This window comes from Gavialis gangeticus, unplaced genomic scaffold (assembly GCF_001723915.1).
Source record: "Gavialis gangeticus isolate Ggan-Ray unplaced genomic scaffold, GavGan_comp1, whole genome shotgun sequence".
NCBI lineage: Eukaryota > Metazoa > Chordata > Crocodylia > Gavialidae > Gavialis > Gavialis gangeticus.
In genome coordinates this window covers 12,244,823-12,264,902 of record NW_017729032.1, presented here as the reverse complement: position 1 = coordinate 12,264,902, position 20,080 = coordinate 12,244,823, and the positions used below count along the sequence as shown (strand labels likewise).

The following is a 20,080-nucleotide window of genomic DNA, read 5'->3' as shown; positions in this document are numbered from 1 at the left end:
ACCAAATTTCCCAACGTGTCCTGCAAGGGCCCCACATTACCCGGGACCTTCTTCTTACCCCCTATGTATTTAAAAAAGGACTTCTTATTGTCCTTAATCTGGGAAGCTAGTCCCAGTTCCATCTCTGCCTTGGCCTTCCTAACTACCCCCCTCCATCCCCGAGCAACTGCAGAATAGCCCTCCCTGGTGATGACCACTTCTTTCCAATGGGTGTAAGCCTCCTTCTTTCCAATGGGTGTATGCTCCTGTGTAGCAGCCAGCTCCCCTTTACTTCACTGCCAGTGACTGCTCTGCCCGGCTCCAGCTCCCGGTTCTTTGGGGGGGAAAAAAAAAAGAAGCTGGGACGCGGGGGCCGAGTGGAGCAGCCATTGACGGGGCTGGGATAGTGGGTGGGGGATGGGGGTTCATGGCAGTGGGAATTGCCCCTGCCACCTGCCTCACAGGAGCTGGTGAGTGTAGAGCTTTTTTTAAAGAGCTGGGACCCTGGGGTTGGGTGGGACAGCCATTGACAGGGCTGGGAGAGCAGGTGGGGGTTGAGGGGCACTCAGGGTGCCTGGGGGAGCAGGCAGGGCATGGGGCCTGGTAGGGGTGCCCCAATGGTCCCCTCTCTCCTCCTCCGGCTCCCTCCCCCACCCCCTACGTACTAGTACGGAGTCCGGGTCCAGCTCCCTGCGATGGTGAGTGGGGACTGCCCAAATCTCTGAAGCTTTTCTAAATCGATTTGGAGAGCTTTGAATCTATTAGGACCTTTTTATTGTTCTCCTGATTCAATTCAGATTCGGAAATTCGGCCACCAAAATTGGCCGAATCTCTTCCAAATTGAATCGGCACCTGAAGCTTCACACAGCCCTAATGTACACTATGAAGCGTGCATATGGTTGGAGATGGATGTGTGATGTGGAAGCCCTGAACTGCTGAACTTTTGGATTGTTTGTACAGGAAACTTTTTGGATTTTATTGAATTTATTTTCAGTCCATGGGCGACTGGTGCCTCCTGATACCAGGGGGGCACCAGCAGCCGATCACCAACGGGGTTGGAGATCCCCCCCAGTGGCCTACTGCTGATTAGGGAGAGGTTCTCCCAGTGGCCAATTAGGAGGGAGGGTTAGGGTTCCCTTAGCGTCCCCACAATCTCAGGAGACACTGGCTGTTGCCCCCGCCAATCCCTGGCCAGTGAGGGCCAGTCTCAGGGGTTGCCTATATATCAGTCTAAATCCTGAAGAAAAGTGGTTCATGGGAATCACAAAAACAGTGAAGAATTTGAGGGTGTTTCCTGTTAACACACACTGTAAAGTACTAATGTATTTTGGCTAACAAAATGTAAGTAGTCTGAAGTGAATAGTCTCAACCTACATAATTTGTGAACCAGTTCTTTTTGAAAACCATCAGTCAACCTTCTAGTCCAATTAATTGGTTGAAATCCAGCCACTGAAATTGGGATTTATGCTGATTAGCTATTTGGGCTACTGGAGCTCCTGTTTGAACCATTGAGCTCCAGTCCAGAAACCCTACCAGCTCGCTAACATTTCTTGAGTGTCTTAATTGTCAGATGGGCTAAGCTGTCAAGTTGCTGAGCTTCCTTATCTTATTGAGGTACAACTGGGAGATAAGGGCATGTTAGCACCTTAGAGAAAGTGCTTTTTTCCTTGCAAGATCTGGCACATGTTATTGTTTTAGTTAATACTTCTTGGGGAAGCAAGTATAAGGGGCAAAGGAATCCAGGAGAGCTAGTTGTACTTTAAGGAGGCCATATTGTATATACAAGCTTATCCTGAGGCTACAGAAAAATGGGAAGTGCTATAGGAATCCCACCTGGCTAAACAGCAATATTTTTAGTGAGCTGAAACTCAGTCTTACAAAAAGTAGAAACTTGGCCATATTATCAGAGAAGAGTATAAGGGTATTGTTTGGACATGCAGGAAGAAAATCAAAAAGGCTGAGACACCTTTTGTGACACAACTAGCAAAGGATGTAAGAAGCCGCCCCCCCCCCCTCCAAATCTTCAAGTATGTCAGAATTAAGGGGAAGACTAAGGAAAGGTTAGGTCCCTTACTCAGTGCAGAAGGCAATCTAGTAATGGATGATACAGAAAAGGCAGAAGTATTGAATGCCTTTTTTATTTCAGGCTTCATTAATAAGGTCAGCTATCAGATGATGAGCATATCAGCTATCAGAGATTCAGACAATGGCAGCAAAGATATGGAAGAAGACAAGCAGACCAGAGTTGTGGAAGAACAGAATACGGATTGCTTAGAGAATGTAGATGTTTTCAAGTTAGTGGGGCCCTGATTGTGTGTACTCTAGAGTACCGAAGAACTTCAGAGCCACTGGCTACCATATTTAAAAACTTGTGGAGGATAGTTGAGGTCCTGGATGACTGGAAAAGGGCAACTATAGTGTTCATGGGATCATGACCAGACAGTCTTACTTCAAGACCAGGAAAGATCATGGAGTAGGTCATGAAGGAAGTTATTTCTAAGCAAGTGGAAGAGAGGAAGGTGATCAGAAGCAGGCAGCATGAATTCATCAAGAGCCAGTCATACTTGACTAACTAACTTGATTTCTTTCTATGACAGTGTAGCAGGCTCTGTGGATGGGGTGAGACTAGTGCATATGATATACCTTCTTTTTAGCAAGGCTTTTGATACATAATAGTCTCATCAGTAAACAAAGGAAATACAGACCTAGATGAAAATACTGTAAGTTTGATCATCGTGTTTTAATAATTAGTTATCAATGGCTCACTGTCTAGTTGGTAGAAGGTATCAACTGCAGTTTACCAGGGCCTGATGCTATTTAATATCTTCATTAATGATTTGGAGGATGGGATTGAGGGCATACTTCGAAAATTTCTGGATGATGCCAGGGTACGTGGAATTGCATACACTCTGGAGGTGGGGCTAGGATCCAGAATGACCTGGAGGTTTTGGAGAAATGGTTCAAAATTAAATGCAATGACATTTAATGAGGAGAAGCACGAGGTGCTGTACTTAGGATGGAACAATTGCATACACAAATGCACATCGAGGAAGGATCAACTTGACTGCAGTACTGTAGAGAAAGACCAGGGAATTACATTTGACCATAAGCAGAATATGAGCCAACAGTGTGCTCTTGTAGCAAAAAAAAGCTAATAGCATACTGGGTTGTATCAACAGGAGTGTCGCATACAAATAAGCAGTCATCCTTCTGCTTCAATGTGGGCAGATTAGAAAGAATCCAGCAGTGACAAAAATTATTAGAGGCCTGGGAAACAATTTATGAGGAAAGGCTGAAAGAACTAGGATTATTTAGTCTGGAGAAAAGTCTAAGGGGGAAGGGAGTGTTTCTTCAGGTATCTGAAGGAAGGCAACAGGACTAGGAGCAGTGGTCTCAACTTGCAGCAGGAAAAATTTAGGTTAGATATTAGGACGAACTTTCTCTGTGGGGGGGCTGGTTAAACACTGGGACAGGCAACCTAGAGAGATCTTCATCCTTGGAAATTTTCAAGAGCAGGTTAGGCAGACACTTGAATGTCAGGGGTGATCTGGCTCTGAGTTGGGGGGTTGGTAGCCTCCCTTCTAGTCCTGCTTTTATATGATTCCATAAGGGCTGAAAGTTGCCATTTGGGTTATAGCTTTGACTACCAACATCATTACAAATGTCAGCAATCACTATCACTGGTTCTGTCCCAGCACCAGTCTAGTCGGATGCTACACTTTGTGTATATTCTTTTGATTAACCAAAAGGACTTTTTTTTTTTTTCTGCATCTCTTCTATTTGAAAATAAATGTTCCTTTGAGAGAACAGATGGAAGAGTGTGGTAATAACTATCTATGCTCCCTTCTCAGGCATCTCCAGTACTGTTTCATTGGTCCTAGTCCATCTAGACATTGTGAACATCTGCTATAATAGTTCTTATGTTGAATTTGACTGTAGGGCATTTCTGCTTAGGTATTTATTTGAATATAATTATTGCTTTTATAACTTCTTTACTTTTCCACTCCAGATAAACCATACTGCAAACATCTGAGGTAGTATCATTGTCCAAGTGTGAGCAAACTTCTTAGGAATAGATGTGAGGTATGATCCAAATATTCAGGGACACTAGACACCTGCTAATTCTCAATTGCCCTACATCCTGTACAGCCAGTTACAGCTGTGCAGAGAGATGGTGGAACACTGCCGTCTTGAAACAGTTTATAACTGCTCTGCACTATTTATGTAAATAAGTCCATGGGGCTAAGTAATAGAGTCAGACCACGCCTATGGTAAGACTTGATTCCTGTTCTTGAGGAAACATGTGAAATGCACTCTCCTTTAAAAGACTCTTTTTTCTTGAAAAAGTAGGTGGCAGTCTAGCACAAAGAGGGAATTTAATGACAAATTCTTGGAGTCTTTTGCCTCCCAACTTGCTTCTCCGAAGAGAGGGAATGGAACCCAGTGTTTCGGCAACAAATAAAATATCACGCAAACCTTTTTTTTGGTTCTTCTCCAAATGTCAGGCCAATTTTTTTCATAGCTGGTAGTAATAATTATTATAATTTTGTATCTTTCATGGAAGGTCTGATCATAATTCTAAACATAGAGTTTTCAGCTATTTCTAGACTATTAAAATTAAACTGTATTTTGTAGTTAGATAGTATATGTGCAATAATGGCTCATGGCCTTGCTGTAATATTTAACAATTCTGTTCCTTTTAGTATAAAATTGTTTAACAATGCCCTTGTCTAAAATGGAACCTAACAGCATTTATTATAAAAGCTAATTTCAGGGGTCAGGCTAGATGATCTGTTCAGGTCCCTCCTGACCCTAGCTACTATGAAACTACTACTATGAATATGTGATTAGATAGCTGATGGAAGCATGGGATAAATGTGTGAATTGGTATGTATGAGTTTTTGTATGTTTCCTAATTAATTAAAATAATTTATTTAATTTTTTAAAATTTTGTTTTGTTGTGGTTTTTTTGGTTTTTTTTAAGATACCGACCGAGCTTTACAGCTGCTGGAAGAATATTGTAAAAAGCTAAAGAAACCAGAAGAGCAACAACTGAAAAAAGCCATTAAAAAGGTGATGGGCATCTTTAAGAGCAGCTTATTTCAGGCATTACTAGGTAGGTACCTGTGTACACTGCTTTATTTGCTTCTCTTATTCAAAGAGATAAATTGGAATTATTTTGGATGGGAAAAATATTTGCAAATATTTTAAACAAACACTCAAGTTTGGGAAGGAAATATAGCTAAAAATTCTTGAAATGTAGAGCTATACATTAATAATTTCTAAGTGAATATGTCTTCTTTTCATAGTATGAGTCAGGATTGTTGCATCTGAATAGAACACATTATTATTTTCCATGCCAATGTAAAGGGTAAAATGCTGGACTCACTGAAGCAGGCAGCAAAACTCTTGCTTACTTTTTTGAGACTAGAATTCCACCCAAAATCTTTGTGTGGCTTTTGTGTTACCTTTTTTTGCAAAAGAGGTAGCCAAAGGGAAAAAAAATTCAAGAAAATGGAGAGGCATGTACATTTGTTAGAATGGTTCTCTTTAACAACATCTTTTCTGTTAGTATATTTCATGTAAGTCTTATATTAAAAAGGTTTAATAGACTTGAGAAAATAATAATATTTTCTTGTCCGTTTACTTTGCATCTGTTTACATGCTCCTTGTAAGTAAAAATAGTTGACTTGAGTACTTGGTATAGTGGTTTTATTATGAAATGACTAAAAACTGAAGTATGAGCCAGGACTCTTCATTTGGAAGGAATTGCTGCTTCCACCAGTCCCATAAAGCAAACATGCCAAATGGATGGAAGTAGATTTCCCCGGAACTTGGGGATATTGGATTCAGAGTGCCAGTTTGCCTCACAGTTTTTCAATAGATTAATTCATACCTTCTAAACCAGTGGTGTTCAACCTCCAGCTTGTAGGCCAGACCCTACCTGTGGGCCTCTGTCATCTGGCTCATGGGTACCCCGCATGGGTCTGGAAATTTGATGGTGGGGTAATGGTGACAGGTTCCTACCTGCAGTGGTAGTGGAGTAGTTCCAGCATTGATTGCTGCAGCTCTTAAATTTCTGGACACATGGGGAGCTTTGTAGCTTAAGTGACATGGCCCTTCCATGTGAGATTTGTGCTGGCATGTGAGTCTGCTTTCCAGACGTGCAGGACTTGCCTGGCACACAGGGTGCCAGATCTGGTGAATGGGGCCAGGCCGACGAAGCCCATGTACCATCTCTACACTGGATTAGGCCCTCAGAACAATGCTGTGCATGGGATCTGACCCCACGCCACTCATCCAGCCCACAGCGTCAGAAAGGTTGTGCACCACTGCACCGAGCCATAGAAAATTGTCTAGGGAGGATTTGTAATGAACCTGATAAAAGCTGAGGCACTTGACATCAGTGCTCTTCAGTTATTAAAGTTGGTGAGGAGGGGTAGGTATTGTTTCAGTACTTTTCCCCCCCCCTTACATTTAAGGAGAAAATACAAGTGTTCTGTTTTGTCAATCTGTAAACATTTCCACAAATGGACATAATGAATGCTTATGCTGCCCTATGCATCAGCATTGTAGTATCTCAGTTCCATTAGAGTGTATGCTTTCATTTTCTAACTTTGTTGTCCGTTTTAATGTATTTATTATGAAAAATATAAATGAAATAAAAAGAATATATCCCAGACACAGTGATAAATTATTCATGTTTGAACTAAAGAACAAAGATTAGAGAAAATTCTTATTCCTTTTGTTTAGAGATATCCAAGGATATAGAAATGCACATGGAATGTGCATTTTTATTTTTGAAATATTTGAAAATTATAACAATATTTGGAGTGTAAAATTATTATAACAATTATTTTTGAAATACTGGATATTTGAAATTATTATAACAATTTCAAATATCCACTAGTGGGTCAGTACTACTGTTCCAGTAATTTGTAATCAAATGAACGGAGGGACACTTCATAAGGAAAAGCTGGAGTTTTAATTTGTATGACTTCTGTTATCTTTTCTATTCCTACAGTTCTTGTTGAAGAGCTTTTTGGAATGGCAGACCATGGTCACAATCTGTTATTATGGAATTTACTCTTTAGATGGCCTAGATTCTTGATACAAAAATGACCTCTCATCAGTGGTGCCTAAGTGTGAGATGATGCTATTATATAATCAATAATGAGGTTATTATGTAATCGGTATTTTAATGAAAATCACTTCTAGACATCTGTTTTAGCCTCTTTAGTTTTGTGTCTCATTTATCCATGCATTAGATTACATTCAAATAAACATTGAATGTGATGCTTACTTTTTCTACAGCAGAAAATCATGTCTGCTATCTTAACATTTCAAAAGTTACTAGTGATTTTGAAAGCTCCAGTTTTAAGACATCTTACAAGGCTTCTTGTTTAGAGAGTGAGTAATTAAATGTGTCCCAAACTCCCCAAAACTCAAGGAAGCCAAATGGACCGGTCACTTTTGAAATTATAGTAAGTAATAGGACTAGTTTCTTATATGCCTATTGTTCTGATTACCTTCCAAAATGTCTTTAAAACTCATGGATCTTCCCTTGATTAAGCTAACCAGCTAAAAGGACACCTACTTAGAGCCATACTTGGGCACCAAGTTTAGGGTATCTGGTTTCATTATGGAGTGCTTCAGAGTTCCTATATTTTTAATGTGCAGTGTGTTTTATAGACATAAGCTAATGAATCCCAAATTGGAAAGAGCATGAAGAAAACTAGGTCATTTTGGAAAGCATATTGTGGGCTTCTTTTTTCATGAAGACTTGTAAATGAATTGAGGCTTGTAATATGGAATCTAAAGATTTTAGTGTGTTTTATAAAAAAAAAAAAAAAAAAGATTATTAGTGATTGGCCTTTTAAGTTATAGTTCTGAATCAAAAACATCTCCATTCTCAGCAGGCTGCTCTTTTTGATAAACTTCTTATTGGAGTTATTATGTTTAGTTAGCAGTTGCTAAGGGACATCTTTTCAGAAAGATATGAAGTTAACATCTCAAGAGTCTTGTTAGTCTCAAGTAATCCAAACAGTTCTTTGAAAACATAGCCCTAATCCTCTGAGAGAGAGAAAAAAAAACCCCTCATAAAGAAGAGGTTGGGGATAATGGAAAGGATGGAGAAGGACTTCTATTCACAAGTTGTCAGTTTTTAAAATGAGCTCCACATTTTTCTCAATAAAGATTGCATTCAGTAATTCACTTTGTTCGACTAATAGAAGAGTTTTGGGAGTTTTTTTGATTGATTGGTTTGCTGGTTTGGTTTTTTGTCTTTCCTAGTCTGAGGTTTTCACAGCTAGAACATTTGTAAAATATAGTGTTACTATGTAAGGGTAACAATGGTAGTGTTTCCATTTGACTGTCCCCATGACAAGGCAACATTAGAAGAGAAACTATATTGGCAGGGAAAAAGAACAAATTATGAGATGGAAGAAGGATAAAAATAATAATTATACAGATTACAGAAATAAAGTGACAAAGATGTAAACACAGGGAGATGGGGAAAACTGAGTATAGTCCTTTATTAGTATGTTGAATTTTTATTAATTTTTCAGTGGATGCTGAAATCACAGGAGGCCATAACAGTTTAATAGAAGTTAGTATGTGAAGATGTTGTAAGTGTTGAACTGAGTTATTAAGATTGAGGAAAATATATAAACTCAATCATTAGTAGGATTCTAGGATTTTTATCAAGGGATAACCCCTCTCCTGACATTGCTCCATTGTCTTCAGATACAAGATAACAACGGGAGGAAAAGCATAACAGCGAAGTGGTCAGTATGATGATCCAGGACATTGAGTGTGACAGTCTTCCGTTGCCATTATTCATCTTGGCCTGGCTTAATCTACTGACTCAAGTAACTTTACTTATGTTTTACATTTTTTTTCCAAGCCTCTAAAGTCTTGGCTATTTCATGTACCTGCTCGTACCCTTTTCAGCTGAGTTTCCACGCCTCCCTCTCTCTGCACAAGTCAATACAGATATCAGAGGTAGGCTTTTTACCCCTTCCTCCAGCCCCTCTATTTTAGCCTCTAGGTACATTCAGAGTTTTCCCTCTGTCCAGTATCTCTGCTTGTTGATCCCACCACTACCCCCCCCCCAAAAGCAGCTTAAAGGGTATAGAAGAGTGAGCAGCATAGGAATTCCTGAGCCTGTAATGGCATGACTACTGTTGCTTCTCAGAGAATAGTGATGGCTCATAGAGATCATGTGTCCTCAAAAATTATGGCTCCTTGGGGGTGGGAGACAGAGACATGCTTTGTTAAACTCCTTTCTTACCTGGCTTGCAGAAGGTAGACCAAGAGGACACCTTATATACTGTCTGGTTCAGAAGGGCATGAACTTTCATGGCCAACAACCTACTTGGTGAGCACTGAAACATGCATATTATTATAGCCTCCACCTTCAGCTGTAGACCTTCAAAGAGCTATGTATAGGTTTTATCTATCTTTAGAAAGACAAAAGTTCAAAACTGTAATGTGCTTTTGCAGAAGAGGTATATATTTGATACATACTGTATCCAGATAGAGTATCTTATCTTTGCCTTCTTGTCTTGGTCAGCTGTGCATTTAAGTCCTTCAGTGCATAAATACTATATCTAATCACCTGATATCAAAGAACTGTTTATGAATATTTATCTTTGGTTTTCTTTATTATGTACCTTAATTAGTTTTCATGATGTCCTACATACACTTTAGTACAATTTGTTTCTAAAAACCTCTGCCATACCACTGTGCTTCATTTAATTAAGAAAAGTGCATGATTTTACAGCTTAGAATGGAAAAGGCTGTCCTGGTCAATGAGAATAAATGAAAGAGGTTTATGAGTGCGTTTTTTGTGGATTCATCTCTCTAAAACATCATTTTGTTTCTAGCAGGATTTAAACTGCCACAAATAGCTGTAATCATCTTATGCAGTATTAGGTAAAAACTAATCTCTATAGATTTTTCTAAAATTTGGATAAACCCAGCCTCTAGAGGATGACACATTTCCTGGGGATTTTTAAACCACGTCTTATCTTTTTGCTCATGATTGCCTTACTTTTCCTTCATTTTACATTAGAGTGTTTTGGCAGTATTTTCAGCTAAAGTCAGCATGTTCTTTATTTCTATTAAATGGTTTTATACAATGAAAGATATTATAGAACTCTCTCTCTCAAGAGCTGCTGTTGTAAGTGCTGTTCTACAGGTTATACAACTTACTGGTCACTTGTGACACTGTGTACTTATAGAAGACTTAAGATGTTATTCACTCTTTCTGAAGAAGAAGGCTTTCCTATTTAGACTGTTGACATTGTTCAGTTTATTTAATAAAGCCTGTCAGAAAAAAATATTTTAAAAGCAGAATTGTCATTGTCAAATCAAGATATAAAGGAAGTTAGATTCTTGTTTTGCAATTGTCTTTGTTTTTCTGCTTTATACCATGTTTTTGTGTAATTTATATGTCAGTTGTAATGTGGCTTTCTAGATAAGAGAGGCCAGTTGCTAAGGTATATGTAATGTCTGTAGAGTTCAGTCTTTTTGCTGCAGAAAGTTGTACGAGGCTTAGCACATACCAAGGAGAAATTCAGCGTAAATGTTGATAGTTGTGGCAGGATCAATCCAATATGACTTTAATTAACATTTAAGTTTTTGAAATGGAACAGTGTGTGTATGTATGTATGTATGTATGCACATATATATATTATATAGTGTGTGTGTGTATAGGAAATTAACATTATCATGTGCAGAAACATAGGTGAAAGGATTTTACTGAAACTTCGGGGAATGAGAGATGGAGACTAAGAATCATTTTCATATAGAGGTTAATCTTGGAAAATCTTGAACCTGAAGATCTTAAGACATCTGGATGTTTGTAGAAACAGAGTCTTATAGTCAGAGCTTATCGGAATGGGATACAGCCAAGGGATATAAATGACAGAGCAGTGTGCTGAAATAGGGCGTGGTGGAAGATGCACTGAATATGCATATCAGCAGCTGGATGTTATAGGGGCTAGAAAGGAACATGTTCTAACTGAAGGGCAGCTATAATGGATGCCTGAAAAGGAGGTGGAATTGTAAGAATGCGAAGGAAGGAAGGAGTCTTGGAGATGCTGGGTGCGTCTACATGAGACATTTAGTCACGTCTACACATGCGGTCCTAGGCTGCAGGAAACTAATAAGCTCTGAAGCAGGATAGTACTTGTCATTTACCATGCAGCAGCAAATGTGTAGATGCTGACCCGGGATTAAATTATGGCCGGTCAGCCCAGTCAGGAGAGGGCCACACCTCTGCCTGGCCTAGGGGTCAGCAAAGTCTGGCTGATTTCATACTCTGTTTCCCTGTAGCCCCGGAGGCTGGTCTGCATGGAGACCATGGGAGCATGTGGCCATGACAGCATGGGTCCATGACAGCACTGGACCACAGCCCCTGCCTGTGGACCCTGTGCTCATCGCAGGAGTATATGGGCAGTGATCTGAGTATGGGTTCTGTGGGCAAGGGCATGCAGAGAGCAGATCGTGGCTCTGCCCTGCCTCCGTCCCATGCTGTCACTGCTGCAAGATCCCAGCCCCAGCCTCAGAGCAGTTTCCACTTAGCTGCATGCCCTGCCCATGTAGCCCCGGCTGGTCTCCATGGAGACCCCAGGAGCATGGGGCCATGACAATGCAGCACTGAGCCAGGGCAGAGCCCCATTTCTTCAGCCCCATGTTGTTATGGCCCCACACTGTCACGCCCACATGCTTCCAGGGTCCCATGGAGACTGGCTGGGAGCTGGGGCTGCTGGGAAATGGAGTCTGGCTGCTGGCCGGATCTACCATTTTGCCCATCCCTGGCCTAGTTACATGGCTCAGCAGCTGCAGGAGTCTTGTGGCCCAGCCAGCTCCTCCACTTCCTGACACAGCCACCCATTGCTCAGGCCTGACCTCTTGTAACCGCTGCCAGCCTAGGGCTGCTGCCCTGAACCCCAGGCCACATCGCTGCCTCCAGCTGGAGACTGGGGCTGACCCCCTAACCCTCTGCCAGCCCAGAGCTGGCACTTGGGCAGCTACAGCCGGAGCCTGGAGATCGCCTTGGCTGCTGCAGGGGGGGAAGAGCAGGGCAGGATCATCCCTGGCCTAAACTGCTCCTTCCCAGCTCAGTTTACTGCTGTCCCAGGTGTATGTGTAGATGCTGTACCCAGGAGTAGTTTACTGTGGAGCAATTTGCTCCACAGTTATTCAGTTGTATTAATTGCACATGTAGATGCAGCCACTGAGAAGCAAGAACTGTAGGGACAGGAAGAAAGGAGGGAGCCTTGGAGAAATTGAGGATCAAGATTTGGATGTGGTCTGGTGACAGCTGAGAGATAAGAATCAGACCTAACTCCCAGGTTGCAAGCTTGAGGGTAAGAAGGTCAAATGGGAGATATGATGGGAGATAAAGGAGGAGACTATGGAAAAATTTGGGAGGGAAGATGAAGAGTTTGGTTTTGTTTAAAGTAATGACAAATCGACTAAGAGATGCTAGAGAGAAAAGATGAATTATGAGAAGGAATACAAAGGGCGAACTCATAGACTAATGGTAAATTTATGATGTTTTAGGCTGGATGGATGAAATGGGGTGTAAAATAAAACATTGGAAGTGGTGGACAGGTGCACACTGACAAGTGTTGAAAGAAGAATCAGATCGATAGGAAGAAAACTAAGATAGGATAGGTATCTCCATGGCTTGTAACTAGAATATATACTGTTTTCAATCCCATTCAAAAACCATTTGACAGCCACAAAAAATCATTAGATCTGCTTAAAAAACATAAGATTTAATGAACAATCCATTTGGGGTTGTTTACAGTTGTCTTTTGTTTTCTGAAAACAATACCACAACTTTAAAGTGCACTGGGATTATATTTTTCACCTTTTCTCCGCAACCCTGCTGTCTGAATGTATTTTTTCATTTAGATGAAATCTGAGATTTCTGACATTCACAGGATGCTTAGAGCTGAGATTTTGGGGCAAACACCAAATAGCATATGATAAAATCACAAAAATTGGCAACAATGAAGATGTGAGGATGGAGAAGAGGATTGACAATGGCTATTTTAAAGTGGTGGTGACCCAGTTGGCATGAAAAATTATTCTGAATCTCAAGTAAGAACCGTACTTAAGCAGCTGCTATGTGGGAGAGCTTCAGAGTAAAGGGAATGCTAAGGGGATTGCTATACTGGGAGTTTTTCAGCAGAAAGAACAGTTGGCTGCTGTGTCTCATACTCACTAAAGATATACTGTGGGACACTTGTTACCCTGCTTATGTGTTTGGTGCGCTTACTTGGTTGTGTTGTTCTGTATAGTGATCCCTAATGATTTATTTAATAGATTTCATAGACATTAGGGCTGGAAGAGACCTTGTAAGATCATCGGGTCCAGCCCCCTGCCCAAGGGGCAGGAAGTCGGCTAGGGTCAAAGGATCCCAGCAAGAGAGGCACCCAAATGTTTCTTAAAAGTGTCCAGAGTAGGTGCTTGCACCACCTCTGGGGGGAATTTGTTCCAGGCCTTGGAGGCTTAGACAGTAAAGAAGTTTTTCCTTATGTCCAGCCTAAAATGGTTTTGCAGGAGTTTGTGACTGTTGGACCTTGTCATCCCTTGAGGTGCTCTGGTGAACAGGTGTTCCTCCAGTAATACTGCAGTTGATGCAGTGTGGAGTAGGAATCAAAGCAGGGTGTTCCTGTTCCAGACAATAAATCAGCTTCCCCATTTACTACACCACCCCCCCCACCTGAATTTTGGGGGATGATTTTGGGGGAAAAGGTGTATGTTGTATGTGAGAAAATATGCTGTTTTCCCTTTGTTGCAAAAGGAGGTAATGGAAATACCTCTTCCATGGATTTCTACTCGTACCTCTAAGGGCCAAGAGAGAAGTCTTCTCTTAAAGCGTATCTGAAAATGCTAAAATCCTAATTTGTTCCTTTCATATATTCTTTTTAACAAATGTTGAGGGAAGGCAATGATATGAAGTGAATAAATGTTACTTCTCATTCAGATGTGGTCCAGTGACATCTCTGATGGTATGAGAGCCTGTCATTGTAAATCTCAAAGTCCTATTTTCTCAGATTGGCATCCTTCTCGCATTACAGCACAGCAAGCTCCACAGAATTTATATTTAAATTCAAGGGCTGCTTTTGTTTTGCCTGAAGTTAGCTGCAGTTGCTTTCAGGCTTGAAGTTTAATTCTCTTAGCAAGCTAACTTTCATTTTTTGTCAAAGGAGGATTAAAGGTACAAGTGATAGATCTTCTGGATTGTTTTTTAAATCGTGTGATCTTCTTGCTGAGTTTCAGTCTGGATTGCAGCCAGCTCGGAGCAGTGAATCTGCTCTCTTGCATCTTATATAAGTTCTAAAAGATATCCAAGAAGTTATTTTCATTGAGAGAGATTGCCCGCTAGCCTTTCATATTTACATGCATGGAGACAGAAAAGAAATAGTCTTGACAATCTTGTGAGGCTTGCACAAATTTCTAATAATTTAAAAACTTTTTAATAAACATTGGCCAAAGGCAAGGCTTTGCGAATATTTGTGTTCGGGTGAAGTTTGGATTAGTGTCTCAGCTTTCCGTTTGATCACTTTCTCTAATGGGCTGAACCAAGAATCTGGATCTGAACACTAACAGATTTTGGATCCCAAATCTGGGTCTGTACTTTGACTCTGGACCCAGACATGTAGAAGAATAGATTATAGGAGTGATACAACCTATGCAAGGTGTAATCGTATATAATCCTCATATAGAATAATAATATCCTAATATAACATCCACTTAATGTTTTACCTCCTCTTAACTTATGTACGCTCACAACTACATGCTAGAATATGAATTGAGATTTTCTATATATATTTAACATTGTAATTGAAAAGACTGCATAGAAATTAAAGTGTCTGACTATCTTTGAGTGTCCATAATGTGCTAATAATTGACAAACTCACTTGGATTCAATATAATATAAAGAGTAAAAGCTGTTCACTCATTATTTTCTAAAATACTGTTTTGCTACATATACTATCTGTATAATTATAATGAATAAAAATGCAATTGTAGCAGCTGTTGCTATATGGCTAGTGTCCCAGTACAAGGTTGCCATCTTTATCACATTAACCAGAGACAGCCTCTTATTATTTGCTTTGTAATGAGAATCAGAGATAAATTAAGTAATATTTTTAGATAATTCTACCTTACTTAAAATAAGATGCATGCCATTTACTTAAAAAAAGATGCATGCCATTCTTCAAGCTGAGAGATTCTAAAGGGACACCTAATAATAATGAGAGATTATTCTGAGTTAAGTAGTAAAAGATGAGATTTATGTCCTGCTAATGTAATTCTGACTTCAAGTAATAAAATGAAAGGAAAATGTTAATCTGAAGCAAGCTGTTGTATCAGTAATCCTCATATCTAGATTTACCTCTAAAATAGCAGAGCTGATCTTTCTCTCTCTGCCTCTATGTCTATATCTATATCCTATATCTGGCATCTATGGTATATATAATTTCTTTCTAAGAACATTGTTGGCATTTTAAAATTGCCTGAAATGTATGTGTGTGTGTGTGTGTGTGTGTGTGTGCGTGCGCGTGTGTGTAATATGAAAGAGAGAGAATTTACATTGTCCTGTATCATTTCAGGGTAACTATGATGCCAATTTTTTATGTAATGAACATTTCTTTTTAAAACGTTTGGGATTTCAATTTGACTGAAACACTTTAACATTAGTGAATTATGTCTCTATATCTATATCTATATATATCTATACTCTTTGTCTTCAGAAGCAATTATAAATATTGACTGTGATCTTTTTGAAAGAATTGGCTAAATTCATCCCTGGTATAACTCCATTGGCTCCTGGAATTGCATTGCTAACTCATGCTGAACTTGTGTTCCACTGTAAACCCTAGATCCTTCTCAGCAGTGCTAGTCCCAAGCCAGTTGTTTCCCATTCTGTATGTCTCCATTTTTTTTTAAATCCCCTATGTGTGACACCTTGTCTTTGAATTTCATTTTGTTGTCTATAACCCAGGTCTCCAATTCATCAAGATCCCTCTGAATCTTGATCTAATATGTACTTGCAATCCTCCCCATTTTCTGTTATCTGCAAATTTGATAAATGTATCTTGGAGTCAGAAAAGATTCTTGTGGAATTCCTCTTGAGACCTCTTGCCTATCTGACATTGATCTGTTAATATTTACCCTTTGCGCTCCTGGTTATTCAGCCAATTATGTATCCACTGTATCCACTTAATTTTAATTCTGTTTGTCCCACATGTCTCTAGTTTACTTACGAAAATGTCACGTGGACTTTGTTAGAATCTTACTCCAAGTATCTTATATCAACCACATTCCCTTAATCCTCCAGACCAGTTACCCTATCAGAAAAGGGAATATAGTTGGTTTGGCATGATTTGTTCTTAACAAATCCAGTTGGCTGCTAGTGATCAGTCTCTTATCCTCCAGGCAATCACAGCTAGAATGCTTTACAGTTTCTGCAAATAATTTCCCAGGCATTGCATTCAGGAAGTAGAGAGAGTTGAACTGGAAATGGCAGAAAGGGAATGCCATTAAGGAAGTATACATAGAAGTAGCAGGAGCTCCAGGTCTTCCTTTCCACCCTTTATTGATTGTTAGCTTTGCTCAGTTCTCTGGAACGTCACCTACCATCCAGAGGTGTGGAAGATTTCCAGGATTTTTTCAGCTACTTCCTTCGGCATCCTTGAGCGAATTCATTTGTACTCATTTGGAAATCCTGGTATTAATATGCTCCATGGCAGATAGGTATTATTATTTCTTTGGCAGACATGCAGTGTGCATGCTTCTTACAGTATTTGCTATAGTGGGTAGAAAGAAAATAGAATTTTTGCAGCATTGGCTATTTGTAGTCTGAACTTTGGACCAACAATATGTGAGACTGTGCCTCAGCTCTGGGGTTAGCTATAGGTTGAACTGATCTTGTATAAGAGGCTATAGTTCTACAGACAAATCTGCCATATTCAAATCCCAGGGCCTGGCAAAGGAGAATTTAACACCAGCCTACTGGTGCCCAAATAATTTCAGGCAATGGAAGAATCACTCTGGGATGCTTCTTCAGATTGCACCACTAAAATTGAAAATACAGGCACCGTGGAGTAGCTACATGCCACAGCCTGTACACACATCTTTCTGTAGAGTTGTAGCGTGACTTTGTTCTTTCTTGGCTGTCACTGTGAATAAGTGTAAACCTCTTACAATGAAAAAAAATGCAAATGAATTGTTTTGAGAGAACCTAGAGAAAACAATTTTTCTCTTTAAAGCAGTTTTCTTTCTCCTGTTAGCCATTTTTTAGATAGGAGCTATCTCCTTCTTTTCTCTGTAACCCCACATCCTGCCTGCCTTTAGGCTTTCCTCTTAGGCTTTTCCTCACTTACTCTTTGGAGGAATCCAACAGAGCAACAATGAGTACATAGTGGGAGTGTTTACACAAGATGCTTTACTGTGCAGTAGACTAATCTACTGCATATTAAAGCATCACAGTCTACATGTGTGCTGCATTTACTGCACAGTAAATTAGTCTATTGAGCAATTGGCTACTACCTGTAGATATAGGTAGTAGATTAACTGTGCAGTAGCACATGTGTAGATAGCTGACTGGGAAAAAATTGTTTCCAATCAGCCCAGGCAGCAAGGGGCAGAGGAACTGTCCCCTCTCCCAGGCAGCTGCCTCCCAGCCCTGTGCCCTGATTGCAAGATTTGGAGGCAGGGTTGGGAAACAGGTGCTGGAGTAGGGGACAGTTTCCCAGCCCCATCCCCCCACCCCATCTGCTGATTGGGGCTGGGAGGCAGCTGCCTCAGAAGCAGGACAGCTTCCTCACCTGCAGCCTGGGGCTGGCACCTGGGGGAGCCTGGAGCTCACCCTGTCTGCTGTAGGGGGCAGAGCAGGGCAGGAGTAACTCTGCACTAAATTGCTCCCATTGGGAGTAAATTTGCTTCCAACAGGTGCATGTGTAGACACGCTCCCAGGGGAAGCCTACTGCACAGTAAGTATACAGTGCTTCAGTAGTATTTGTAGATGTGCCCAGTGAGAGAAAAACACAGCAACATTCTTCACACTAACTTTCACAAGCATGTAATATTGTGAAAGGTTTAGGAATTTCCAACTGAATAGACTTGGTTTCTTTCCACATATCCTACCTTGTGAGGATTATTATACACTAATAATCTTTTGTATGGTAGGTGATACTTTGCCAGTAAGCAACCGACTTACAATATTACTGTTATTAATACAAATTTGGAAAAGAAATGTGCTTGAAAATAAATAATTTTGCTATGTTTAAACCTAGATAGCTAAGATCTTCCTCAAAAAACAGCTAAGAGTGACATCTTGTGGTAACATTTTTTAAAAATATTGCTATAAGTATTAATTTGCTTAATTTTTCTTCTCTATATCAACAGTAGGAGTCATGCCATTTCAGAATTATCTGAATTACTAGGGGCTGTCACAGTTATAGAAGGGAACAAAATATCACATGCAATATATGGTAGCATAAAATAAGTTATTGCAGTGCTGTGCAACTGGCAGCCTGCAAAGGAGTAAGTTGTAGCCCCTGGGCTCCTGCTCAGCTGCTGTTCCCCCTACATTGCTCTGGCTGAAACCACAGCCAGAGTCTCTGGGCTCCCAATTCTTCCCTTCAGCTTTTGCTGTTTGCCCCTGGCAAAAGGGGCGGATGTAACATGGAACAGTGTGGTCCAAGGAGCTCCAGGTGATTCTGGGGTTATGTGCAGGGTTCATGCCAGTGGATGGTGGCATGTGTGGTGTAGCAGTGGAAGAGGAGGAGTACCTGCAAGCATGAGCTGTGTAATGTGGTGGAGGGAAGCACCTGTGTGGGGGCACACTGTGCAGTAGTGGTGCATGGGGCATGGGTATATGCAGTACAGCGGTGGTGTGGAGGAGATTCTGCAGTGCTACAGTGGGAAGCAGCTCCTGTGTGGTGCAGTATGGGGGAAAGTCTCTGTGGCATGTGGCCTGGGGGGCTCATGGATTACCCTGATCTTGTCCCTGGCTGTAAAGAAATTGGACGGCCCTGAATTACTGTATAGGCCATGTTAAAGGTGTGTTATTTCTCTACTGCTATTGTACTTAGATAGCCTACGCATCCTTTTGAAAAATCTCAAGGCCCAGTGACTTTAGTACCACACCAAGTTTATTTTTATGCTATTTTAGCATTATACAGTCTCCTGGAATTATTCAGACTTCAATAAGAGTTTCATTTAGTCCTGATGCTAAGCCACTTTGATTCAAACTAATACTTCTGTTGAAATATAAGGACTTGCATATTAGGGCTGTGCGAAATGGCTGTGTTTCGTTTTGGTTTTGGATTTGGCATTTCAGAGGGACAGTGATTCGTTTTGGTGTTTTGGATCACTGTCTCATTTTGTTTTGGCCAAAACTGTTTCAGAATTTTGACACTGTTTTGGTGTTTCGGCCTTAGGCTATAATGGGAAATCACAAAACTGCCTATAACGTTGTTTCTTGCCTGATTCAGATGAAACTTGCAGGGATGTTATCCCCTTCTGACGCTGAAAAGTCTGCCAAGTTTCAAGGAGATAGGTGCAGGGGTTTCTGGGAAACTGTACCTTAACTGCTCAAAGCAAAACTCGTATCGTGTGTGTGTGTGTATGTAGGCAGAGCGGGATTAAAATTGCAGGGATGCTGTGAAGCCTGCCAGGTTTCAAGGAGATAGGTATAGGGGTTTCTGGGAAACATCACCTCAAACTGTTCAAAGCAACACTTGTGACGTGTGACTTTGTGTGTGTGTTAAGGCACAGCAGGATGAAAATTGCAGGGATGGTAGCCCCTGTTGTCACCCTCACAAATCTACTGCAACCAGTAAGCCTCAGGCCAGATTTTACAGGACTGGGCTTTCCCCAGCCAGGATTGTGTGGTGGCTGGAGGTTATCAGGTGCCTTCTATCCTCCTTTCACCAGGGAGGTTTGTGGTCCTGGCATTTCCTAGGGCTATGCCACTGGGAGTCTCACCCAGGCCTTCCTACCCTGGCAGGGTACAGGCCTCCCTACCCTGTGTGGAAGAAATCAAACTTTGTGTTGTGGTTGAATCAGA

General features: G+C 40.8%; 1 protein-coding gene across 1 annotated transcript in view; it reads left to right on the top strand.

Moving 5' to 3' along the window:
- The window catches only part of DLG2 (discs large MAGUK scaffold protein 2), a 2,095,445-nt gene that overhangs the window by 37,134 nt on the left and 2,038,231 nt on the right, over positions 1-20,080 (top strand). Inside the window, exon 2 of the mRNA XM_019524161.1 lies at positions 4,964-5,095. Coding sequence (XP_019379706.1) covers positions 4,964-5,095 — 132 coding nt within the window. The remainder of the gene's footprint in view (positions 1-4,963; positions 5,096-20,080) is intronic.